The following is a 23,304-nucleotide window of genomic DNA, read 5'->3' as shown; positions in this document are numbered from 1 at the left end:
GACTGGATGCATCCTCTTCCAAGATTCTGGTAGTCCGAGTCGGAAGGCCACCGGGTTAATGATTTGCTTTATGGAGAAAGGGCCGTAGTATCGGAGGGCCAATTTATTTGGACGCAAGTGTCGAGGCAGAAGTTTCGAGGATAGCCAGACCTTGTGACCTATTGAGTATGAATGCCCTGGTCTTCTTTTGGAGTCAGCATGGAGTTTGATGTTTCTTCGGGCCTTTTCTAGGTGCTCTTTTGCTTCTTTGTGTACGTTGATGAGGGTTTCAATCCAGGAGTCAACTGTAGGAACTGGGGTAGGATGTGGGATAATGGATGGTAGAACCGAAGGGTGGAATCCTTGGCTACAGAAGAAGGGGCTGGTTTTGACAGCCGAGTGATCCGAATTGTTGTAGGCGAATTCAGCCACAGGTATTAAGAGTGACCCATCGTCTTCGACCTTGGTGGCAAAACAGCAAAGATATTGTTCCAGAGTTTGGTTCACGAGTTCAGTAGCTCCATTGGTCTGTGGATGATAACCTGAGGATAGGGCACGTTGGATTCCCAGTATACAACATAATTGTTTCCAGAACTGGAGATATGTACTGGGGTCCTCTGTCAGATATGATCTTGGAGGGTAGTCCGTGAAGTCGGAATATGTGTTCCAGGAAGATTCCGGCAAGTTCAGAGGAAGATGGTAGTTTATATAAAAGGTGTAAAATGAGCCATGTGAGTGAATAGGTCAATGGTAACCATGATAGTTGTGTATCCCCTGGAGGGTGGTGATTCCACAATAAAGTCTGTCACGATGAATTCCCAAGGTCTGGTTTGCAGCGCTGGTTGGAGCAGGAGACATGCCGGCTTCTTGTTGTCATGCTTGTTTTGAGTGCAGACTGCACATGTTTGGATATACTGCTGGACAACATCCTTCATCTTCGGCCACCAAAACTGTCTTTGTATTAGACTGAGGGTGTTGGTGATGCCACGGTGTCCTGAATGAAGGGTATCATGAAATAGGCTTGTGATCTTTTGTTGTAATCTCTGAGTGGGAATGACCAGGCAGTTGTCCTTGAATAAATATCCACCCTTCGTCTTGAGGTTCCATCGATTCTTTCCATTAAACTCCTTCCAGATTTCAGAGGACTGAGTTTAAATCCGAATGTCTTCCAGGAGGTTGATTGCTTGGGCAACAAATATTGTGTGGGGAAACATCTTTGGGAAGGATCGATCTTCAAGAATTTCGTAGTCAGGACGTCAGGATAAGGCGTCAGCTATTATGTTGCGTGTTCCAGGAACATGATGGATTTGAAACTGGTATTGGGCAAAAAAGAAGGCCCAACGGGCTTGACGACTGTTCCTGCATTCTAGGGATTGCAGGACTTGAAGATTTCGATGGTCCGTGCGGACCTGAACAGGATGTTTCGCTCCCAGGAGTAGAGGATACCAGTCTGTGAAGGCTTGACGGATGACTAGTAGTTCTTTTTCCAAAACAGAATAGTGGGTTTCGCTAGGAGTCAAGGTGCGAGAAAGGTAGGGGATGGGATGTTCTAGCTTGTCCTGTTTCAGGACTGCCCCAATGGCGTAGTTAGAGGCATCAGTTTCCACTAAAAAGGGTCGATCAATGTCAGGTTGGGCCAAGATGGGGGCTTGTGTAAACTCCGGCATTAACCTTTGAAACGCCTCCTCTTGGGCTGCTGTCCAGTGAAAGGGGGTATCCTTCTTTAACAATGTAATGATCGGATGTACAATTTCCGAAAAAGAGGGTATGAATTTCCGGTAGAAATTAGCAAGCCCCAGGAAGGATTGCATTTGTTTCACAGTAGTTGGAACAGGCCAGGATAGAATGGAGTCTACTTTCGAGCAGTCCATTCCAATTCACTTTGGGCTAAGGACGAATCCAAGATAGTGAACAGTAGTCACATGGAAAAGGCATTTCTCGGGTTTAACCAGGAGTCTATGTTCACGCAGACGTTGAAGAACTGCCTTGACATGTTCTTCATGCTTCAGGTGGTCCTTGAAGTATATCAAAATGTCATCCAGATATACAATGACGAAGAGGAACAGCATATCGGAGAACACCCGGTTCATAAAACGTTGGAAGACCGCTGAGGCATTGGCAAGTCCGAAGGGCATAACCAAGTATTCAAAATGACCAAAGGGTGTTCTAAAGGCTGTTTTCCATTTGTCACCTTCCTTTATACGGATGAGATGGTAGGCACCTCTGAGATCTAATTTCGTGAACACTACAGCTCCTCTTACCGCTTCCAGGATATCCGAGATTAAGGGCAACGGATAGCAGTCCTTGAGGGTGCATTGATTAAGGCCACGATAATCTAGACAAGGCCAAAGTTCTTTGATATATTTCTTGGGGACAAAAAACAATGAAGCTCCCGCCGGGGATTTGGATGGTCGTATAGTACCATTTTCCAAGTTGGTATCCAGGTATTCTCGGAGGGCTCTTTTCTCAGGTTCTGATAGAATGAATATCCTTCCAAAAGGAATCACTGCTGAGGGTTCAGTATCAATAGCGCAGTCTTCAGGTCTGTGAGGGGGAAGGGCTTTAACTATGGCGGTCGAAAACACATCTGTGTAAGTCTGATAGGCCCTGGGAACCTGGATGATATTCGAGACAGTGAATGGACCTTGCTGGTTTGTTTGCGTATCTTCAAAGGATCCTGACGAAGAATCCAGGGATAAACAGTGGGACATCAAATGTTCTGAACCAAGAAACAAGAATCCTGCTGCGCAGTTGATGTAAGGGTTGTGCTTCTGCAACCAGGGCATACTCAGAACCATTGGGTAGTGGGCAGATCTTATGTTGTTGAATTTGATCCTCTCTTGATGGAGGTTTATAGAAAGCAGGATCTCTTTGGTTTGAAGGGTTATGGGTCCTGAAGAGAGGTCTTCCATCGATAGCCTCTACAGGTTGCAGGATGTCTTGTGTTTCACATGGAATGTTATGGGTAGTGACCCAATCATGATCTATGAATATCCCCATGGCCCCGCAATCCACTAATGCCAGAATGGGATAAGATTCTTTCTTGGAAGGTGATAAAAGGGCCTGCAGAATCACAAGATTGTTCTGTGTAGGAGAGTTCAAGGATGGAATAGATGTGGAGCAAACATCTCTCTCCCGAAGCTGTGCACCGTCTGGGATCAGGAGCTGGAGTTTCCTGAACGCCGTGGAGGGGCAATAGGACACTCTCTCACAAGGAGTTTATCAGAGGCACAATACATGCAGAGACCAGTGTAAAACCGTCGCATCCTTTCATGTGGGGTTATGGGTCAGCGGAAGGCCCCAATTTGCATGGGTTCTGGGTCCGTGGTTGAGGAAGATGCAGGCTCTGGTCTAGAGGAAGGTTCTGTAGAGGCCTTTTGGTAGGGTATTTTAATCTTCTTCTTTTCCACCTTTCTTTCCTGGATACAAAGGTCGATCTGCAAGGAAAGATCCATGAGAGCCTGGAAGGAACTTGGGCGAGCTACCCTCGCTAGCTCGTCTTTTATCTCTTCATGCAGCCCTCTTCGAAAGAGGGTGAAATAGGCCTCAGAGGACCAGTCTGCTTCCTTGGCAAGTTGTTTAAAGCATGTCACATAGGTAAGGATAGCCTGGGATCCTTGTTGAAAGTCGAATAAACGTTCTTGAGCACTATAAACCTGCTCCGGGCGATCGAACATGGTCTTTAGTGCCTGCACGAACCCATCAGTCATCCAGGAGGGCATCAACTGAATTACCTACGGGAGTTGCCCAAGTCAAAGCATTCCCAGAGAGATGTGAAATCATAAAGCCCACCTTTGCCCTGGGGGTAGAGAAGTAGTAGGGCTTAAAGGTGAAGTGCACTAAGCATGTGTTGAGGAAACCACAAAGGGTCTTTGAAGAGCCATCATATGTATCCACTACTCCGCCCAACAACACGCTTTCCTTGGTATCAGAGTCACGTGACAGAACCAGTTGTTTCGATGCCGCATTTTCGGCTTTAAGATTTTGAACTTCTGTTGTTTACTCCTGCATGCCACGCATGAGGTCTTGAACTGCAGCCGCCATTTCCGTAACTGTATCAATTTGTTGGCATCTCAATCTGTCACAGGTTTCCCCCCTTCTCACCGGTCTGTATTGGTTGCTCGTGATCTTCAAAGATGTCTTCTTCCGCACTGTTTGGGATTTATACAACCCCGTGCGTGGGTCCTCTGGTTCCAGCGTGCGGTTCGTGACCCACCGCCAGGAAGCGTTCAGATGTCCGGGAAGGAATCCAGGAAATGGCGAGGTTCGCACTCAGAGATACGAATGCAATGAAAATCCAGGATATGCAAGTTGAGGAAAAAGGGGAAGGATGAAAGAAGAGGAGCTTCAGGGGACCAAGAATCAGAAGTAATCGCTGAACGAACTCCGGCAACACGTGTGACTATTGCAAGTGGTAGCGTTGAGACGCGCAGGGCCGCGGGGGCGTGTCTGCTTTGTAGAACGTGGAGCATACAACGCGGAGACTGTCAAACAGCGTTCTCCGTTCAGTGGCCATGTTGGGAGTACTGCTGAGTTCAGTCCCCGTTGGGTCAGGGACCACGAAGTCCAGAAGGGACGCGTACGGTGGTTCATGACACATATGCCCGGAGAGAGACCGCTCACCAGCGCAACACTACCGAGTCACTTTCAAGTCTGTAAGTAAGAGAAACTCAGGAGTGTGCAGCTAGCTGGAGTGGGAAGGGAAAGTGAACCCAAATAAGGTGCCAGGGGCGCAGAAAGCCAAGAGAAAAGCAAGACAAAGAAGGTGCAAGTGTGCACAACAAAGTGGAAGATAACAAAAGGGAGCAGGAAGCACCTGGAAGAGGAAAGGACAGGACAGAAAAGGTGCAAGGGCGCACAGCCAAGTGGAAGATAGCCAAGGGGTGCAGGAGCACCTGGAAGAGGAAAGGACAGAAAAGGTGCAAGGGCACGCAGCCAAGTGGAAGATAGCCAAGGGGTGAAGGAGCACATGGAAGAGGAAAGGACAGAAAAGGTGCAAGGGCACGCAGCCAAGTGGAAGATAGCCAAGGGGTGCAGGAGCACCTGGAAGAGGAAAGGACAGAAAAGGTGCAAGGGCACGCAGCCAAGTGGAAGATAGCCAAGGGGTGCAGGAGCACATGGAAGAGGAAAGGACAGGACAGAAAAGGTGCAAGGGCGCGCAGCCAAGTGGAAGATAGCCAAGGGGTGCAGGAGCACATGGAAGAGGAAAGGACAGGACAGAAAAGGTGCAAGGGCGCGCAGCCAAGTGGAAGATAGCCAAGGGGTGCAGGAGCACCTGGAAGAGGAAAGGACAGGACAGAAAAGGTGCAAGGGTGCACAGCCAAGTGGAAGATAGCCAAGGGATGCAGGAGCACATGGAAGAGGAAAGGATAGAAGAAAAGCAAGTACAGGAAATACAGAGAGGGGCCAAAGATCAGAGTGGTCACGCTTAGGAGGAGCCAAGAACCTAGCGTTTCCTAAAGTCTCTAATTTTACCCCATTAGAAGATTATGTGTGAAAGGAACTATAAATAAGTAAAAGGAATATCCTGACAAGTTGAATTTTGTGTTTGGAATTGAAGGGGTCTGAGCTTGGGGAAGTGAACCCTAAGAGGAACTGTGTTGTTAAACTGAACTTGTGTTTGGAACTGAAAGGGCCGGAGCTTGGAGAAGGGAACCCTAAGAGGCCTAACAAACGTGAATACGTATTTGGTGAAACAAGGAGGCATTAGCTTGGGGGAAGTGAACCTGGAGTAGCCTGAGAGAAACAGTTATAATTTAGTTTTGTCTGAAACCTGGAAGGGTTGAAGCTTGGGGAAGGGAATTCCCAGGAACCAAATACATTGGGAGTTGCTGAACAGAGTATAAGAACTTAATGAACAGTCTTAAAGAGAAATCTTCTTTAACGTTCTCTGTTAGTTTTGCTTCAGCATTGCCTGCATTCATCTTCCCAGGTGGCAGTGTGATGTACTGACGAAGGGGAGTACACAGCTGCTTCTCTCTTATTAGATAGGCTCTTACAAATGCCCCCTCCACTACCAGGCTGGAACTGCCTGAGCTTCACAAGAGAGCCCCTCTATGTATAATCGGAACATTCTATTAGGTCACAATACACTGGCCCAGGCAGGAGCCACAGCCTGAAAGTAAATAAAAAAAGATTCAAATAAAAACTAATTTCAAGACACAACACCAAAGTTAAATACGTACAGATCAGTACAAGCAAAATGTATACAACAATATAACACACATCCCCTTTCTTCTTAAGACCCCTTTTTGCTTGAAGATCCTCCAACAGGGTCAGCGATGCAGTCCTTTTTTCTTGATGGCAACCCTGTCTTTATTAAAGCTACTCCCATCCTCCAACACAACCGCATCACACAATTCTTTATTCACAATAACAGGACCATCAAATCTACTGTCCCTTTTTCGCACTAAGCTGGCCTCCGTATCCACACTCGTGTCCCCTTCAGACACCCAAGTGAGTCTAGCCCCGTTCTGCACATCATACATCCTTTTCAAACTCTCCCTTTTTGAATTCACCCCATCTCTCAAGACACGCTCCTCCCAATCCACAAATTTTGATCTGCCAAGCCAAACTGGACACAAAGCAGTAGACAGGTTCCTCCTCCTAGGTACTTCAAACAGCACTCGTCCAGTGGTGGCATGTGGAGCCAATCTGTACGCATACACTCTTTTCTCCACCTCCTCCTCCCAGACTTTCCAATCCCGAACCGCCGTGTGTATACCTGCATGATCCTACTATTGAGCCCCTAAACCATAGCATTGGTCTCACGGTGGAAGAGAGCCGACCTCCGATGCATGACACTGATCATAATGGGCAAAGTACATTGCACACCATTATCCATCAAGATTATGTTGGGGAAACCTTCCCTATGGAAAACCTGGTCCAGAAATGACAGAACTGGCCATGAATCAGCTTCCTGAACTAGATTGATCTCAACCCATTTAGAGTAAATGTCCATCAGGACAATGATCTATTTCCGAACACCTTGAGACCCTACCGCAGGTCCCAATATGTCCATGGCCATATATTTGCATGGCATTCATGGGCCTTCCTAAGGTCTCAATAGCTGCACACTTCACCTGTGAACTTTGTCAAGAGTAACTACACGAGTTACATTCCTAAACTGTCTTCTCCAGTTGACTGTCCAAGCTAGGCCACGTTTGTCTTTGACATGCCTAAATGACCTTTGTGTCCAATCTCATTTAACTTACCACGGACATCCTGTTGTGGAACTATACGACAAGATCTTAAAAGATGACCTCCCTCAACACTGGGCTCATCCTTAACCCTACCGAAGCACCAAGGCCATCCTCACTCTTCCAACCAGATCAGTCAGTGAGTACAAGATCCTTCACTTGCCCTATTGGTGATCCCTAGATTCAGCCTCCTTCAGGTAAGAAATGGAAAACCCACAAGTCCAGTGCATTTCTCCATCCACCACTTCTTCAGTATCTGCTTTTCACCCTCAACACAACAGCTTTTGTCCCTGGAAAGAAAATCTGCAACCATATTCACCTTGCCACCCATGTGCTCCAACAAAAACTGATGTCCCAGTAGTGCAGTAACTCACCTCAATATCCTTCACGACACTTCATCCAAACCTCTATAGTTAAAGATACTCACCAGTAGTTCGTGGTCCGAAGGATTGTGAAGTTCCAATCCCACACAAACATCTTGAAATCTTTTATGGACCAAAGCACAAACACAACCTCTTTCTCTATAACTGAATACATTTTGTTTTTTTTTCATTATTTAAAATGTGTTTAGTACTCAAGGTACTTTTACATTAGCTCATTCACAACTTCATATCATCAAAATTCATTTGATACGAAGAAAAACAATTCGAAGCTTTCTTACAGCTTTTACAATCCTGTTTTTTACTTCATCATTCAAACAATGATACTCAAAAATAAGTTATCATGACACACATATAAATCAGCATAAAACAAAGTAAAATGTTGTATTTAAATTCCATTTAGAGCTGTTTGGGCTTGATCCATTACCCCATCAATACTGGCAAAGATTACCATCAGGAATTTCACTAATGCTAGCAAAAGTGATAAGCGTGAGGACGTCATTAGCCTAATACAGAAGTCAGATGATATTATTGCAGACAGGGAAATGTATAAAATGACCAAAGTGTGCAACCCTCTCCTGCATCAACCTGGAACATCGCATTACTAAGTGCATTAGTGAACCAAGCTCTTCACCGCACAGTCTGCAGTTTCGTAGCTCTTCCATGATCCCTGGTATGGGCCCCAATACTTCAAGGGTAGGAAGACAGTTAACTCTACATTTTAAATACAAATCTGTATGTTTGGCTGATGGATTTTTTAAATGTACAATTTAACCTTACGCCCCGGTATATATTCTAGGTCTCTAACTCTATATAGTTTTAGCCTGGGTAAATCTTGCGTGTCAGCAATAATGTCTCATCTTTTTATTTTTACCTTTAGTGATTTCTCTGCAACAATTTCACCGATACTAAGCTGTTCCATAAAGCAGTCGCATTTTTCCTTACATTCACGCAATAAAGGATTCTGCTCATTTTGCATCATTTTATACAGATGAACACTATGTGAGGCGTCATAGTTTGAAGTACAGGGAGAACAGTTGTTTCATCATTTGTGCCCACCATGAAACCAGGCCCAGTTCTAGCCGAATCACACTGACTGAGCGTGGGAGGCCCAGCACACTTTTCAAAATCCTTCCTTCCATTCTATCGAGAAATGTCCTATCTGTAATACCAGCAGAGCAGAAGAAGACTGGAAGCCAAAGCGCTTGTACACACGGTCATCCCACATACAAAGTCAAAACATAACCAAATAGTCAATGGTGACAAAGTTGTGGTGGGTGATTTTATCTGGACGTGGAGCCTCTGCCCAGGTCTCCAACAACTAGAAATAGCGAACAATTGATACAATCACTGTGCGCATGTGCCCCAAAATTCTTTAATGTGAACAAAAGGAGTGAATTTTGAAACAGCCGACACATGTTTTGAGCTCAGCTCTTCTTCTAAGGCTGTTATGTTACCCATGATACATAATACAATATTGGTAATTTATCCGAAACCACAATTAGTGAACATAACCAAAACCGACAATGAAAGAGACCAAACATAAATCAAATATGGCACAGGAGTATCCATCCCCAAGGGTACAATCGTTCAGACCCAAATATAAACCACAACAAAGAATACTATATACACGCAGCCTATGGGTGTAACGCAAAAGGATACATTTCCCCACATCAGGGAGGTACCCCAGAAGGAAACAAAAAGAGAGAAACATGTATGCAATTAAGTAACAATACATTAGTAAATGACATGTTAGATGCAGCGAGTCATATCATAACACTCTCTACTAAAAATAGCCCAAACTAAATTAGAGTACCCCTGCATGTACCTTGTGAACCCTTGTACACTCTTGTTCACCGAGTCAAAACAGATTTCTCCATTAGTATAAGCCCAATAAAATATACACCTATAGAACATCATGCTGGCCAAGCCCAATGAACATCTTAATGCCTTTATCATTTCAAGTCACAGATAACACTTACCTAATTGGATTCAATGTTGTCAATTCACCAATCACATATCTAAAGAAATACGTATTTGAATAAATGATAGCGAACACCTCAATCATTGCCCGCCAGAGCCTTAAGTACTACCCAGTCAATCACTGGTAATGTTAAAATAAACCCTCCTTACCACACAAGTCACCACGTTATATCTCCTCGCTTATTGCGGAAACTACCTCTGCTAGAGATCCAATATGCTCGGGATACCAAAGATGCAGGGCCGTAATGTCACGGTGGTCCAAATAAGTTGTGAAAGAAACAAAAACAAAGAAGAAATGAAGGGGGGAACAAAATGAGTCCCCATCATGTCCACCCCCCTCCTCGTGTCCGTGCTGCCCACATAGTCTATAACTGAAGACACAAAACACAACACGTACCTGGGAATTGCCTTACGGCTTCTAACTAGTAACACGCCAGTGGCACCTTCCGTTTGTGGAACCATTTACACTTTTGCCCACTAGACTGCTATTGCTAAATGCAAACACGCGGCCTAACCCGCCCGCCATCTTGGTAGGGCTAGTTACTGCATCAACCTTATGGCTATGCAACATAAGAACGGGCAAAATAATAAAAAGTAAACCATGCACAGCTTTGAGATTATTAAGTACATTTCACACATCTATCATGTGCAGCAAGACTGCCGCGTGAAAGCAAAATTGTTGCTTTTTTTTGTTAGCTTTTTGCCTTTATTTTCCTCTCCCACATGCCCAATGCTGCTGGTGCATGGATCTCAACCTTCCTGATTGCTATGCATCCTGAAAGTCAAAGTAATGATAAAGCCCCACTTAAATGATCAATTGCTGTTTATGTCCAATGGCCCTTAATAAGTCTTGCTCCATAGAAACTGTCCCTTGTGTACTAACTGCACCCCACTGAGGTGGGCTGTGCATGTGTGACCCCATATATACAACTGCTAAATCTAATTAGTGTGAGGGGAGACACATGTAGAAATGATTTCAATACCTATGTTGTGGCTCAACAAAGTTGAGGGTATGAAGAACCACTGCGTTGTTATTGATGCGACACTGTGCACAGCATGTTTTACATATATATAAGTGCTTACTGGTACTAACATTTCCCCATTTATGCGAGACCCTAAATTGTATTGTATAGCGCAATGAAATCGTATATGAGCAGAAAGACACCTTGTTTTTACAATTGTAACAAACTATTACAGTCGGACACCATTTTTTACATGATGATAACTTTTGAAATGTCAGTTGGAAACCTAACCCCTTGCCAGATCACATAAATATGGATAATTCATGATCTGTATTGAGGCCACTATGCGCCGTTCTGTACTTACATATTAAGCATGCCTCTAATTGTCGTAGTTTGAGTTGTAAATTCCCCCCTCTCAGTGACAATGTAGCTTTTTCCATGATCCCAAACCGTATATCTCTTCTGTCATCCATTTGATAGAATTGTTGCCAGTGGATGGCCAGTGGGTACTTTGGCATCCTGCCTCGCAATCGTGTAAAGATGCTCTCTAGTCCGAATCTTAAGTGACCTGATAGTGCTCTCAATATAATGCACTCACTCCACATACACAGATGATACAATACACTACATATTTTGAATGCCAGTTGATTAAAAGTATCCACGTAATATGTGCCCATTGTGTCAAAATCCACCCGTTCCGAAGGCATGCGGGCACATGGAGCATCCACCACATTTGTGAAAACCTTCATGTTTCAAGCGATGTAACCAGTTCCCTTTATTGCTTACATTGCTCATGAAAGAAGGACAAAGTATATTTCAGAGTGTGCGTGCTTTGCTGTACGCAATACTTGGTGTTTTATAAATATAATCTAGCAAATCTTTGTCCAATTGCAAAAGGTGCCAATGTCTCCTAAGCACTGCGCATTGTATCTAGTAATAAACTTGAGTTTGTTGTGCGGACTTGTCAATTGTCAGACTTTAGGTGTCAACAGGTCAACTCTCTACATTGACTTGTTTCTGTGCCTTGTCTAGTGTCCCTTTGTTGTAGCCTCTCGACAAAATCTTTGCCTAATATGTGCACATTCAGGCAAATAATCATTAGTACAGCTGCAATTTCTTCTCGCTCTTATGTATTCACCTTTGGGTATTTTGGATATAACCGGCTTTTTATGACAACTTCTTGCATGTAGTACGGCATTCACTGAGGGGCTCTTCCTGAGTGTGTTTGTCACAGAACCAATTGGTGTCAGTTGGATTTTCAAGACTAAAAAGTCTATACTACTATTGCTCTCTGTATGTGTAAACAAAGTGCCCAGTCATATGAATTGAGATATACTACAAAATCCATTAAGAACCTGATTGAGCCAGACCATGACATAATGACATCATCTATGTAGCGTCGCCACAGATGCACATAAGAAGAAAACAGAATTGCGCAGTGTAAATTCCTGCTCGAAGTGATGCATGAAGATATTGGCTAATGCTGGGGCAAAACTTGCTCCCATAGCTATCCCTACTTGCTGCTGATAGTACACATTATCAAAGAGAAACGCATTGTTCTCTAAAGTGAATAGCAATAGTTCCTTGAGCATCTCAATGTGCACATAGTATGAGTCTGAGTTTGCCCGAAAAAATGTCATTTACACTTTCAATGGCCCGGTATGTTCAATAGAAGTATAAAGTGCTTTCACATCCAGTGTTACTAACAAATGGTGTGGTGCCGATTTATGTTTGGTCTCTTTCAATGTTGGTTTTGGTTATGTTCACTATTTGTGGTTTCGGATAAATTAACAATATTGTATTATGTATCATGGGTAACATAACAGCCTTAGAAGAAGAGCTGAGCTCGAAACATGTGTCGGCTGTTTCAAAATTCACTCCTTTCATTCACATTAAAGAATGTTGGGGCACATGCGCACAGTGATTGTATCAATTGTTCGCTATCCGTAATACTCAACAATTCACAGCCATATAACACTGTAGGCAATTTTTTTGCTCTTTAGAACTCCCTCATCCGCAACAGTGAGAAAGCACAAAACTCACGTTTGACTGCCTTTAACAATGATATACACGCTCCTACCTTCTCTTTGATTTTATTTTCTTGTATTCTTTTCTTTTGCTTGTGGGAGACAAAATAGCCGCGATAACGTATGCCTTCCACCATTGCGATAGGTGCATCCTTTATCTTCCATGTATAGTGTGTTTTTATTTTCATCTTACTGCAGGTTATTATATACGATTTCGCTGGATTTACCGTCAGCTGATTACGCGCTAAGTTACAAGCCTGTTAAGCAACGCTGTAGGCCTGCAGGAGTATGATCTATCATGACTAATTCATCGGCATATTCTATGCACCCTATTCTTAAATCTATCCAGCGAAGTGTATACCCTTCACCTTACTTGCCTCTTCCCACAGATCAGATAGGTATAAATTAAACAAAGTGGCTGCAATTACGCAGCCCTGTCGTACCCCTCTTGTTAAGGGAACATTTCTAGATAGCTCTCCGTTGGTACTCAACCTCACTTTCATATTGTTTTCAGAATATAGCATTTGTATCATTCCATGTAAGCCTTTATCGATACCCCAACTCTCTAGTTTTTCCCACAGGCGAGATAAATCAACAGTATTGAATGCTGCAGATAAGTCAATGGCTTCCACGTATGCGTTTTTTGGTTCTCTACCATCAACTTTGGAGAGGCAGGCATGAAGTCTCATACCACTCTGTATGGTTCCAACACCTTTCCTAAACCCAGTTTGTAGGGTGTGCAAGCGGTTTGACCTTTCTGCCCAGTTTTGAAGGTCTAGGAGTATCAAAGAGAGAAACACCTTTTAGGTATTGTCCACTAAAGAGATATGCCGATAGATCCTGGATAGTCATTTGTCACCTGTTTTATATATTGGAATTATGATTGCTGTATGCCATGACTCTGGACAGATACCAGTATTAGCTATATGTGCAAATAGGATACAAAAAATGTCAGCCCATAATTTAGAGTTGTTTTTCATTAACCTATTTGTCACTCCATCTGGTCCACTTACTCGAGAGTTATCGAGCTTCCTGATCACATATTCTATCTCTTTAGTGCCGAAGTGGTGGTGTCATTTTGATTGATTGATTGATTTATAGAGCGCTTTACACCAAGGCGCTGTACAATGGAACAACATAATACAAAATAACAACAAATAACATTGGGAGCAAAAATATACATCTTGAATCATTCAACAAAACAGTGCAAAGAGCAATTAACTGACGGGGGGGAGGGGAGTGGGAATAGGTGTGGGGGGTGGGAGATGGATTGGACGAGGGAAAATGGAAGGGGGAGAGAGAGAGAGGAGTAGAAGAGGGGAGAGAGGAATCAGATGAAGGGAAGGGGGGGTGGGGAAGTAGAGAGGGCAGAGGGGCAGTTTTCAAGGAGGAGAATGGAGGAGGGATTTAAGGGAAGTGCGAAATGAGGTGAAGTTCGTGGAAGAGCGGTTGTGAGAGGGAGCGAGTTCCAGTGCAGAGGTGCAAGGAGTTGGAAGGAGCGGAAACGGGAGGAAGCGCAGGGGGATGGAGGTACAGTGAGAAGGAAATGGTCAGCGGAACGAAGGGAACAGGAGGTGGAGTAGAAGGAGAGAAGGGAGGAGAGATAAGGAGGAGCGAGACCATGGAAATAATTGAAGACAAGGCAGAGAAAGTGAAATTTTAGCTGTAAGTGGAAAGGTAGCCAGCCAAGGTGAGAGAGCGAGGAAGAGATGGAGTCACGGGATGTAAGGAGACAAAGGATACGAACAGCAGAGTGGTATATGGATTTAAGAGGGGCAAGCGGAGATGCGGGAAGTCCAAAGATTAGAGAAGAGAAGTAGAAATGGCGGGAAAAGATGAGTGAGGAGATTAGGAGTTTGGTGGTGTGGAATGTGAGGGAAGGACAGATTTTGCGAATATTGTAGAGGTGGTATCGGCAAGTGCGAGAGGTGAGTGAAATGTGTTGCGAGAAGGTGAGAGAGGAGTCGAAAAGAACGCCTAAATTATGAGCTTGGGGGGAGATAGGAGGGAGGAAAGTGAATGAAAGGGGGAGGAGAGGGAGGGAGAAGAGAATTAGAGGGGAAGAATTTTGACGGTGTTCCTACAGGATCACCACTTATCTTTACACTCCCTTCATCTCCACCAAATCTATTCTTCAAGAAGGTAACCCAATCTTGTTCTGACACCCTGATTACTTGAGAAGAAGTCTGTATAGAACGTCTTCTGTTTAAGGTCCACCAAATGGTCTTTTTAATTAAACTGGACATTATATCATGATTCTTTTGTACATATTTTTGTGTTTTACGATGATTCAACCATAATCAATACTTTTGTTTTCATGATTTAATTTCCATCTTCCTAAGCTCTTGACTTTAGTATAATCCTCTTCACTACCCTTATCTCAGTTCTCAACAGACCTCTTCCCTTAACTACTTCCCTATCATAATCGGCAGGCACGTTTGTCATCCATTCAAACCTTTGATCACGGTTGGCAACCCTCCTTACATTTCCCAGCTTTTTGGTAGCAATTGGGAAGATTTCTGGGGTCACATCCCTTCTTTCACCCACTGGTAGACCATACCAACATACTGCCATCCTCAGGTTTAGGATTTCCACATTTCTGCTACGCTGAACCAGTCTCCCTTTGGCTCCTAACACGACCAAATCACTCTGCCCATGGATTCCATTTCTACACATAGCCTTCCTCTGGCAAGGGTGAACAGCAGAATCGAGTGATCGAGTAACTGAATATTTTTCTTCCATGTCCTTCAAACAACTGGAAGCAAGAGCTATGACTTTCTCTGTGCCGTCTTATTTCTGGAGAAGGACAACACCCAGACCAGTATTGCTGAAGTCTGCCCTCCCAAAGGTCTTATAGGCTGTGTCAGAATTGCTCAACAGGAGTTGGCATGTACTCCTTTCAGAATGCGTGTTAGCCTGTGATCTTGACCCTCCTCCGATGTCCCATCACCAAAAAACCCACACCATTTTAACATGACGAAGTCGTTTGTGCATCATGTGTTGAAAAAACGTGGCAGCTTACACCATACCAAAAGACATCTGCTTGAGATTGAGCGTTCCCTCATGTGTGATAAACGTGGTATAGTTCCTGGAGGGGGGGTGTAAGTTAATTTGGTGATAAGGTGAGGCTAGAGCTAAGGTACTGCGAAGGCATCATGAAGTAGACACAAACAACCGGTTTAAGTTTTTTTTCTCAAATGTTTTATTAAAGTAAAATGCATGTGACATATACCTTGCTCTTGACATGTGACGTGCACCTTGCCTGGGGCATGTAACATGTACCTTGCTCTGGGACATGTGATATGTACCTTGTTATTGACACGTGACATGTACCTTGTTCTTGACACGTGACATGTACCTTGTTCTTGACACGTGACATGTACCTTGTTCTTGACACGTGACGTGTACCTTGCTCTGGGGCATGTAACATGTACCTTGCTCTGGGACATGTGATATGTACCTTGTTCTTGACACGTGACATGTACCTTGTTCTTGACACGTGACATGTACCTTGTTCTTGACACGTGACGTGTACCTTGCTCTGGGGCATGTGGCATGTACCTTGCTCTGGGGCATGTGGCGTGTACCTTGCTCTGGGGCATGTGGCGTGTACCTTGCTCTGGGGCATGTGGCGTGTACCTTGCTCTGGGGCATGTGGCGTGTACCTTTCTCTGGGGCATGTGGCATGTACCTTGCTCTGGGGCATGTGGCGTGTACCTTGCTCTGGGGCATGTGGCTTGTACCTTGCTCTGGGGCATGTGGCGTGTACCTTGCTCTGGGGCATGTGGCGTGTACCTTGCTCTGGGGCATGTGGCGTGTACCTTGCTCTGGGGCATGTGGCGTGTACCTTGCTCTGGGGCATGTGAAGTGTACCTTGCTCTGGGGCATGTGAAGTGTACCTTGCTCTGGGGCATGTGGCGTGTACCTTGCTCTGGAGCATGTGGCGTGTACCTTGCTCTGGGGCATGTGGCGTGTACCTTGCTCTGGGGCATGTGGCGTGTACCTTGCTCTGGGGCATGTTAGGATCCTGTTCTGAACTACAAGCTGCAACACATGGATCCCCTTCAGCCTGCCTATATCAGTTGCAGATTTCCTCTGGCTGCAGTTCTGGGACATGTCACAGTCTGAAGAAATCCATCAAATCTACAACACCTACAATGACAAATGACAAGGTCAAAAGAACGCTTCCAAGAGCTATGGGAAGGCAATATGTAAGCCAAGAGGGAAAACCAAGTAGAATAGTGTGAGCAACAGGCGGAAAGTTGAACTATTCCAAAAGGACTTTGCATCCAATGGCCACACCCTATGCTTTTATCAAGCAGTCTGACATCTGCCAAGACAATGAATAGGGTTGGGTTGGCGGATGGAATATGGGAGGGAAATTCAACTCAAAACAAGAGGAGAGGAATCCAAGTAAAACAGTGGAGGAAGAAGAATTAACAAAACCTATGTGACCAGACCGGTCTAAAAATGGCAGAAGTAAAGGACTCTCAGGGCTGTGTTCTAAAAGGTGCTCAGAGTTTTTGGAGCAATCAGGCACACTTCCTTCATGATGATGCTATGTCCTGGTGGTTGTCTTTGTCTTGGTCCTGGTGCTTAGCCTGATCTATGTTAGTGCCTTGGTCCTGGTGCTTAGCCTGATCTATGTTTTTATCTTGTCCTGGTGCTTAGACTGATCTATGTTAGTGCCTTGGTCCTGGTGCTTAGCCTGATCTATGTTAGTGCCTTGGTCCTGAATGCTTAGCCTGATCTATGTTAGTGTCTTGGTCCTGGTGCTTAGCCTGATCTAGGTTAGTGTCTTGGTCCTGGTGCTTAGCCTAATCTAAGTTAGTGCCTTGGTCCTGGTGCTTAGCCTGATCTAGGTTAGTGTCCTGGTGCTTAGCCTGATCTATGTTAGTGTCTTGGTCCTGGTGCTTAGCCTGATCTATGTTAGTGCCTTGGTCCTGGTGCTTAGCCTGATCTATGTTAGTGCCTTGGTCCTGGTGCTTAGCCTGATCTATGTTAGTGCCTTGGTCCTGGTGCTTAGCCCGATCTAGGTTAGTGTCTTGGTCCTGGTGCTTAGCCCGATCTAGGTTAGTGTCTTGGTCCTGGTGCTTAGCCCGATCTAGGTTAGTGTCTTGGTCCTGCTGCTTAGGCTGATCTAGGTTAGTGTCTTGGTCCTGGTGCTTAGCCCGATCTATGTTAGTGTCTTGGTCCTGGTGCTTAGCCTGATCTAGGTTAGTGCCTTGGTCCTGAATGGAAGGAAACAGCGGTAATCTCAACATCCACCATAGCAAGCCCTATAATGGGACTCCTCTTTCTCAGACAAGGCTGGTAGCTATTCACCACTCTATTGGGCAATTACGGCTAGAATTCACTCCCCCCTACCTGTATGATTAAACAATCGAAGACTTTCACATTTTTGCTGTTCTGACCAGGGTCTGGACTACAGTTCCCAGCTAGCTTTAATCTCAGTGCTTCAGGGATTGTGGTGGGGTTGCCTGCAACAGTCTCTAGGCACAATTCAGCAAGCCTCTCCACTGAGCCTGTACTCTCAACCTGGTTTCTTCCAAGCGTTGGTTCCACTGGCTTAGCCAACTCACCTTCTCCCTCCCTATCTTAAGTTCACCCCTAGGCTTGATCAGCAAAGGTGCAGCTTTCCTAGCTCTCAACCTCTTTCATCAATCTTAAAACGGGGCTTTCTTGATTTGGTCAACATGCTGTGTTCTTTCCTGATTTTCCTTGTCTTCATTTCCTCGCTATAACCCTACTCTCCCAGCAACGCTGTCCTAGCACCTCACAAGCAGGAGGCCTCTGCCTCTTTATACAAAAGTGATTGACAAATAAGTGCTCGAGTCGCAGGTTTGTGTCACTATTAGCTTTATTGATTGTGTTTTATGGTTCCACCTCCCCATGCGCTTCACCTTTCCAAATATTCAGGTCCTGGTGTTGTGGCTCTTCTCTATTTCAGTGGCTGTTGGGCTCTCCCTTGGGGACGGAATACCACGGATAATGATTTCATGGGTGCAGATGGGCACCATTTTACTGTCAGGTGCCAGCTGAAACCCCTTTCATGGCCACCATGGGCTTCTCATCGGGGCCCCCCAGCATATTCCCTTGGATCCCTTTACCTCCTAGTGTTGGGAACCTCGCGGCTCGGCTGCGTCAGCACTGTGCAGCCATGTGGTGAGTGGTGAGTGGTATGGGTGTGTGATATTGTACTGATTCCGTCCCACTACTCTCACCAAGACCTATGGTCTGAATTGCTAGCCGCCTTGTTTAGGATCCTGACGATTGATGCGCCTGTAACTCTTTTCCCCCCAAATCTCTTCCATCACTCATTTATTTGGTTATTTCGATTTCTGACCTCTTCCGAGAATATTCAATTTCTTGCCTTTCTCAGCAAAAATTCTAAACATCAACATTTCCATAATTATCAGACTTTACTCCTACAATGACCTCCTCATGAGCCTTTCTTCATCAAGTGGTTAAAAAACACTCCAAATGCTTTGGCAAGGCTTCTCCTAAGCCTTAGGTTATGTCCATCTGTGCTCTACCTTGGCTTCTGGTGGCCAAACGTCTGAAGTTCTAGACTTTACGGTAGACCTTAAAGACTCTTCATACAAACCTTCTAAAGTTTATGAAATCACAAATGTGTTGCTACCGCCCTCGTCATCCTCACTCATCCTCTGTAAACGTGCTCATCATTCTTAAATTCAAAAGTAGTTGGTTGGTCTTTCTCATTCCAATCCACTTGCCTCTGGAATTATTTTCCTGGCTTCTTCCGTTGGATCTCAGTTCTTTTTCGTTTCTTTCCCCAAATGGTACACACTGAATTTGGTCTACCAGACTTCCCTGGTCCAATTTCTCACAGCCCCCAGTGACCAGATGAAGTGCACGATCCACTTTTTAAAGAAACAAAACAAAATAAATTCTGGATGGTTCAGCACCACATGAGTTTTGATGAGGGGGTGTTGTCCCCTTTTCACCCCAACGCTTCCTGAGGGGAGGGGCTGAATATCCCCAGTTCTTTATCTCATCTCTTGTTAAGGAATGTCCCTGGATGCCAAGAGCAGGGGGGGGGGCCTGCATATTATCTAGGGGTCTCTCACCCTCCTAAGGTTGGGGCGGGAGTCCCTCTCTCTTCGGTTGCCATTATCAATTTACAGCAACTAACATAGGCCCTTCATCTAACTTCTCGTACAGGTCAGCGGGGCTTGTCTGGCAAACATACTCCGCTGGGGGTGCTTGATGTCCTGAGGAGCCCTTCCTGTAGCTTGTCACAACATAAACAGCTCTGGAGGTATCCATATTCCTGGATGGATCTCCATCCATTTCAATGTTGCTGTCCCCTGCCTGGGGCTCCCTAGTTTGGTATAATGCAGGGCTCAAAATTAAGTTTGGATTAACAGGAACTACAAGCAGCTTCTGGTGAGCCGCTAGTAACCAGTCACCAGGCGCTACCACGGACGAGGAGCTAGTACACAGCGTTACACAAATCTAACTTACACATAAAATGCAAACCTATAACTGTAGCCATTATTTATGACTCTTATGCTTTAAATGTCATATAGATGTGTCCTAAAGTTTATTTGTAGAGTGTCCCAACTGCATAGATTTAAATTCAAATAGTTACGTTTGTTCTGCATCAGTTGGCCTGGGGAGCCAAAAAGAAGCCCCAGGCAACTGTTGGTTTTAAGCTAACCAGGCACTTCTAGGCTAAATGCAGGATCTAACTAGCTCCCAGCTTCCTTCAATTTCGAACCCTGTAATGGCCATCTAGTCTGACCTCTCCAAGTGGGTCAACATACATAAAGTTTGGAAAAGGGAAGATACTCTGAGAGATCTCCAAATACTACCATCCAGGGGTGGTTGTACACAGCTGATGGCTTTTCTTGTCTGCCAGAGTCTCCTTGCCCAATCCCACTGCTATTGATCACAGGCTTCACAGATGATGTGGGCTTTTCACAATGCGTGCACACTACTGGTCATCACCGATTGCTCACCTGGCGTATTCGCACGTCCCCAACCACTCAGTCAGTTGACGGTACGCTGTCAGCCAAACCAATGCACATTACTAAAGCAGCAGCGGAATAAAGATTCATTCAGTTTAAAAATGATGTCTTGATTTTATTGAATGGCACCATACCGTGACCCTCCCTTTTCCACATCCCCGACACTCTGCCCCTCACGAGTCCTCCCTCTCCTTTGTTTTCACCCTTCACAGCACCCATCTGGCAGTCAAAGTAATTCGTAAGGCTTTCCATCGGACTACAACCAAAGCCAAAAATAATTCTGATTTATAATCATAGCCGCCGTATGTCAGCGCCCGCCATTCCCTCCACCAATATACCCCCCATCCCGCTTCCCACCCACTTCCTGGTGCAGCCTGCTACATGTGCGATGGCATGCATTTCCACCGACGGCAGCACACTCCATTTGCATTCTGTTCAGCCACCAAAGACACACACCAGTGCTGTTGGCACTCGTCCGGTAAGCAGAGGAACTTCCAAGTATAATTAGTGCCAGGCACAGTAACGGGCCTATTATAACACAGATGAGGAAGGGTCTCCATTCCCTTCTGCACAGTTTGGATCCCATGTTTGGACCAGTGGAGGGTTGGGGGGAGGGGTCAGAAATGTTCTTGCACACCACAGAATAGATCCTCCGATGTTTGCCTGCACCTGACCTTTAGGTTCTGTTACACTTCTTACAAGGTAACAAACTCAGATTGATTGAGATGTCTGGTGGCTCTCAGTTGCGACGCTTGTGAAAGTACTTACCACATTCTATGCACCTGTAAAGCTTTCTCTGGGTTTTCATCTTGATGAATGTGCAGGAGAAAGACTTGCTCACACATGGTCCACATCTCAAGACTTCTCCCCTCTGTGACACCTCTGGTGATGCTTCAGAGAGGATAAATGACTAAATTGCTTATCACACAACATGCAGCCATGGGGCTTTTCCCCCGTATGGGTCCTTTTGTGGTGAGCCAAATTGGAGTGCTGAGCAAAGCTTTTCTCACACTCTGTACACTGGTACGGCCTCTCCCCTGTGTGTGTTCGCTGATGTGTCTTCAAGTGTGATTTCAGCCTGAAGTTCTTACCACATTCCGTGCACCCGAAGTCCCGTTTTTCAGAATGGATCATTAGATGTTGACCCAGAATTGAACTCTGAGTGAAGCTTTTTTTGCACACTGTGCACTTGTACGGTCTCTCCCCCGTGTGGCATCGCTGATGTATAATCAGGTGTGCATTCGACTTGAAGTCCTTGAAACACTCTGAACACTGGTATAGCCGGTCTCTTGTGTGGGACCGCCGATGAATCCTCAGTCCGGATGCAGAAGTGTAGTGTTTCCCACATTCTGCACACTGGTATGTTTTCTGGCTTTTCGGGTGCTGGGACAGATCGGCCTCCTGAGTGAAGGTTTTCTCCCCAGTATGTACCCTCTGATGCTTGAATAGCTGGAAGCGTTCAGTGAAGCTACTCTCACACTCTGTGCACTTGTAGAGCTGCTCGTGCACGTGGGATCTTTCGTGCATCATTAGATTGGGGCTGCTGGTGAAGGACTCCCCACAAATGCTGCAGGCAAATGTTTCCTGCGGCTCATGAATCATCATATGCGCAGTGAGCTTGGCGCGCTGGATGAAGGTCTCTTTGCATTGTGTGCATCTATGTGGTCTTTTTTTACACCACTGGTGCCCCACAGATCCCGATGGGTCTCTGAGGCTTTCCCCACACTCTGGACATGCACTGGGCACCTGGGCCTCATCCCAGTGCGCAGCAGACGGGCCGTCTCCATCTTCTGAAGGACTGCACTTCATCCTCTGGATAGTCCATGTTCCAGAATTTATTTGAAGGATCTCCATTTTATTGATGGTTCCATTTTCTGTTGAAAGAAGCAGAGGTTGGAGTCATTATTAGCTTTTCCCAATCACACAGCCTTAAGATAAATGGGTACGTTGAAGAGCTGCGAACGCCCCTGTTCCCAATTAAGCCACTAGGGGTTCATCAGGGTATAATCTAGGTTACGGTTATAGCATTGTCTACTCATTACGTTTCAAAGTTTCACTATTAAGTGGAAACTTTGATGCTTAAACAATAAACTAAGAGTGGTGGAATGGCCAGCCGAGCTCGGTGACAAGGGCACTTCTCAGGAGCTCTGGTGCGGGCCCCGCTCTCTGAGCCACTTCAGTGCTGAATTGGAGAGTGTGGGTGGGGAGGGGGTGCATTGACAGCCGCAAGCCCTTCATCTTTGAGTGGGCTCCTTCTCCTGGAACAAGGTGGGATTCAAACATGGAGCCAGCATTGAGGCAGAATTATGGTAAAATAAAAGTTGCAGCGGCATAGACAGGCAGTGTTAGAAAGTTCCAGGAGCTGGGAGAGATTCCCCTCCTGCCTCTAGTCTAGAGGTCTGCTTAACAGGGGCTACCTTCTATTCCTCGGGCCATCTGGTGCCATTCACACAAATCTATCAGACACTAACTGTGCATTTGGGAATGTTAATGAATGGTTAATTAGGACAGGTGTGGAAGTCAGATGTGCAACTCTTTAGGTGCTAGTCTTTAGTTCCCCAAAGGTAACTCCAGTTTATAGGGTGAGGCGAGACTTACAGGCACTGCTTTGAGCTCCTACTAAAAAACATTTTTTATTTATATCCCTGAAAGGTGCAGAAGTGCAGGCAACTGACCTAAAGCAAGGTGGGGTGACAGCAAGTGGTGGTGGGGGCCTGGTGGGAGGTCAAAGATACGGCTGCAGTAAATTGGTTCATTAAAGGGGAGATGAGATTGTTAAG

The 23,304-nt window shown here is 45.3% G+C and overlaps 1 protein-coding gene across 1 annotated transcript in view; it reads right to left on the bottom strand.

The window, feature by feature from the left end:
- Positions 1-20,618: 20,618 nt before the first annotated feature.
- The window catches only part of LOC138564780 (zinc finger protein 154-like), a 135,902-nt gene continuing 133,216 nt past the window's right edge, over positions 20,619-23,304 (bottom strand). The window contains exon 3 of the mRNA XM_069642932.1: positions 20,619-22,398. Within this exon, the coding sequence (XP_069499033.1) occupies positions 21,380-22,398 (1,019 nt within the window). The 3' untranslated portion in view covers positions 20,619-21,379. The remainder of the gene's footprint in view (positions 22,399-23,304) is intronic.

The sequence above is a fragment of the Ambystoma mexicanum genome, chromosome 1p, assembly GCF_040938575.1.
Source record: "Ambystoma mexicanum isolate Mex_15411 chromosome 1p, UKY_AmexF1_1, whole genome shotgun sequence".
Taxonomy (NCBI): Eukaryota; Metazoa; Chordata; class Amphibia; order Caudata; family Ambystomatidae; genus Ambystoma; species Ambystoma mexicanum.
Note: the sequence above shows the minus strand (reverse complement) of the source record. Positions and strands in the feature narration are given on the sequence as shown.